This window comes from Procambarus clarkii, chromosome 75, assembly GCF_040958095.1.
Source record: "Procambarus clarkii isolate CNS0578487 chromosome 75, FALCON_Pclarkii_2.0, whole genome shotgun sequence".
Taxonomy (NCBI): domain Eukaryota; kingdom Metazoa; phylum Arthropoda; class Malacostraca; order Decapoda; family Cambaridae; genus Procambarus; species Procambarus clarkii.
The window spans coordinates 5,161,226-5,165,195 of record NC_091224.1 but is presented as its reverse complement, the minus strand read 5'-3'; the positions used below and the strand labels follow the sequence as shown (position 1 = coordinate 5,165,195).

The window sequence follows — 3,970 nt, the reverse complement described above, 5'->3', positions numbered from 1 at the left end:
AGCGCTTTGCGAATATGTAAAAAAGTTTACTCAGATTTAGTTACTTGAGTAATTGACGACTACGGAAACTGGTCTGTATATCTTGGCGGTACCGATAAATATCCGATATGTCTCTTCCAGAGGGTAATGGGGCGACGAAGGCTCGCAAGGCTCAGAGAACTCTCCAATATCTTTTCAGCATCACTTGGGTGAGATCGACTCCTAAATCTCCACTGGAATGGCGTCCGTAACGTCGAGGGAGAGGTTTACTGCGTGGCACCAACCACAGGTGTCACCCCCTGGCGTCCGTGACGTCGAGGGAGAGGTTTACTGCGTGGCACCAACCACAGGTGTCACCCCCGGCGTCCGTGACGTCGAGGGAGAGGTTTACTGCGTGGCACCGACCACAGGTGTCACCCCCGGCGTCCGTGACGTCGAGGGAGAGGTTTACTGCGTGGCCCCGACCACAGGTGTCACCCCCGGCGTCCGTGACGTCGAGGGAGAGGTTTACTGCGTGGCACCGACCACAGGTGTCACCCCCGGCGTCCGTGACGTCGAGGGAGAGGTTTACTGTGTGGCACCGACCACAGGTGTCACCCCCGGCGTCCGTGACGTCGAGGGAGAGGTTTACTGCGTGGCCCCGACCACAGGTGTCACCCCCGGCGTCCGTGACGTCGAGGGAGAGGTTTACTGCGTGGCACCGACCACAGGTGTCACCCCCGGCGTCCGTGACGTCGAGGGAGAGGTTTACTGCGTGGCACCGACCACAGGTGTCACCCCCGGCGTCCGTGACGTCGAGGGAGAGGTTTACTGCGTGGCACCGACCACAGGTGTCACCCCCGGCGTCCGTGACGTCGAGGGAGAGGTTTACTGCGTGGCACCGACCACAGGTGTCACCCCCGGCGTCCGTGACGTCGAGGGAGAGGTTTACTGCGTGGCACCGACCACAGGTGTCACCCCCGGCGTCCGTAACGTCGAGGGAGAGGTTTACTGCGTGGCACCGACCACAGGTGTCACCCCCGGCGTCCGTGACGTCGAGGGAGAGGTTTACTGCGTGGCACCGACCACAGGTGTCACCCCCGGCGTCCGTGACGTCGAGGGAGAGGTTTACTGCGTGGCACCGACCACAGGTGTCACCCCCGGCGTCCGTGACGTCGAGGGAGAGGTTTACTGCGTGGCCCTGACCACAGGTGTCACCCCCGGCGTCCGTAACGTCGAGGGAGAGGTTTACTGCGTGGCACCGACCACAGGTGTCACCCCCGGCGTCCGTGACGTCGAGGGAGAGGTTTACTGCGTGGCACCGACCACAGGTGTCACCCCCGGCGTCCGTAACGTCGAGGGAGAGGTTTACTGCGTGGCACCGACCACAGGTGTCACCCCCGGCGTCCGTGACGTCGAGGGAGAGGTTTACTGCGTGGCACCGACCACAGGTGTCACCCCCGGCGTCCGTGACGTCGAGGGAGAGGTTTACTGCGTGGCACCGACCACAGGTGTCACCCCCGGCGTCCGTGACGTCGAGGGAGAGGTTTACTGCGTGGCACCGACCACAGGTGTCACCCCCGGCGTCCGTGACGTCGAGGGAGAGGTTTACTGCGTGGCACCGACCACAGGTGTCACCCCCGGCGTCCGTAACGTCGAGGGAGAGGTTTACTGCGTGGCACCGACCACAGGTGTCACCCCCGGCGTCCGTGACGTCGAGGGAGAGGTTTACTGCGTGGCACCGACCACAGGTGTCACCCCCGGCGTCCGTGACGTCGAGGGAGAGGTTTACTGCGTGGCACCAACCACAGGTGTCACCCCCGGCGTCCGTGACGTCGAGGGAGAGGTTTACTGCGTGGCACCGACCACAGGTGTCACCCCCGGCGTCCGTGACGTCGAGGCTTACCTGTCTTCATTGTGACTTACAGTAGTTGTGTTGATGTTGTTCAGTAGTTGTGTTGATGTTGTTCAGTAGTTGTGCTGAGGTTGTACAGTAGTTGTGCTGAGGTTGTTCAGTACTTATGCTGAGGTTGTTCAGTAGTTGTGTTGATGTTGTTCAGTAGTTGTGCTGAGGTTGTTCAGTAGTTGTGCTGAGGTTGTACAGTAGTTGTGCTGAGGTTGTTCAGTACTTATGCTGAGGTTGTTCAGTAGTTGTGCTGAGGTTGTTCAGTAGTTGTGTTGATGTTGTTCAGTAGTTGTGCTGAGGTTGTTCAGTAGTTGTGTTGATGTTGTTCAGTAGTTGTGCTGAGGTTGTTCAGTAGTTGTGCTGAGGTTGTTCAGTAGTTGTGCTGAGGTTGTACAGTAGTTGTGCTGAGGTTGTTCAGTAGTTGTGCTGATGTTGTTCAGTAGTTGTGCTGAGGTTGTTCAGTAGTTGTGTTGATGTTGTTCAGTAGTTGTGTTGAGGTTGTTCAGTAGTTGTGTTGAGGTTGTTCAGTAGTTGTGCTGAGGTTGTTCAGTAGTTGTGCTGAGGTTGTTCAGTAGTTGTGCTGAGGTTGTTCAGTAGTTGTGCTGAGGTTGTTCAGTAGTTGTGTTGATGTTGTTCAGTAGTTGTGCTGAGGTTGTAGAGTAGTTGTGCTGAGGTTGTACAGTAGTTGTGCTGATGTTGTTCAGTAGTTGTGTTGATGTTGTTCAGTAGTTGTGCTGAGGTTGTAGAGTAGTTGTGCTGAGGTTGTACAGTAGTTGTGCTGAGGTTGTTCAGTAGTTGTGTTGTGGTTGTTGAATACTTACGTTGTTGTAAATGCGTTCAGAGAGCAACAAGAGATGTGCACAAGGACTTGACAGCCTCTGACACGACGCACTTGTGGTCAACCCGACAGACTCCCAACACTGGACTCTAATGATTCCGAGAGGACTCTTCAAGAAGCACGGACGCACCACTCCCTGCTTCAAGAAGCACAGACGCACCACTCCCTGCTTCAAGAAGCACAGACGCACCACTCCCTGCTTCAAGAAGCACCGACGCACCACTCCCTGCTTCAAGAAGCACCGACGCATCACTCCCTGCTTCAAGAAGCACAGACGCAGCTCTCCCTGCTTCAAGAAGCACAGACGCAGCTCTCCCTGCTTCAAGAAGCACAGACGCACCACTCCCTGCTTCAAGAAGCACAGACGCACCACTCCCTGCTTCAAGAAGCACAGACGCACCACTCCCTGCTTCAAGAAGCACAGACGCACCACTCCCTGCTTCAAGAAGCACAGACGCACCACTCCCTGCTTCAACGGGATAAATGCTCTGACCTTGACTCCGACAAGTGGAGTTCCGCAAGACTTCTGACTAAGTCCTGTGTTATTTAACATATTCGTAAACGACCTCCATCAATCACAATATACACACACCGCAATCACTCAATGTACAGATGTCGTGAGCCACATAATAACATATAAGCCCGAGGGGAAAGAGGGGGCAGTCAAGCAAACATCTACCCTATAAGAGATAGTGTTTGTCCAAAGATCGAGGGCAGATGCTCGGGGTTAGCATCAGTATTATTTGCTGGGAGAATGGTCCGGGGTGCGGGATGAACATAGGCTGGTCGGGGTCACCAGAATTACAGTGTTCCAGAGTCACACTCTGACCACCACGCCACAATGTTATGATACTGCCCACCGGCTACACCTATCACAATATTTTGACACAATAAAATTCAGTCAATTATATTCTCTACCTCTCTTCCTACCTTTCTCTCTACCTCATTACCTCTCTCTATACCTCCATCTCTTTACCTCTACTTCTCTCTTTCCCTCTACTTCTCTCTTTCCCTCTTCCCTCTCTCCTGTCTCTGTCTGTCTGTCTCTCTCTCTCTCTCTCTCTCTCTCTCTCTCTCTCTCTCTCTCTCTCTCTCTCTCTCTCTCTCTCTCTCTCTCTCTCTCTCTCTCTCTCTCTCTCTCTCTCCCTCCCTCCCCCCCTCAGCACCCTGGTGATGGCTGATCATTATCAGCCAATAGGATCGGCCACATTACCCATTAATTAACTCCCAAAATTACTCAACTCTTTTTTGTGGAATATAATGATTGA

General features: G+C 54.6%; 1 protein-coding gene across 1 annotated transcript; it reads right to left on the bottom strand.

The window, feature by feature from the left end:
• Positions 1-271: 271 nt before the first annotated feature.
• On the bottom strand, positions 272-3,255 carry LOC138356951 (mucin-19-like). Its single transcript, XM_069313486.1, has 2 exons — positions 2,833-3,255; positions 272-1,864 (listed from the first exon to the last, which is right to left on the bottom strand). The coding sequence occupies exons 1-2, from the start codon at positions 3,253-3,255 to the stop codon at positions 272-274; spliced, it is 2,016 nt and encodes a 671-aa protein (XP_069169587.1).
• Between the last annotated feature and the right edge of the window lie 715 nt (positions 3,256-3,970).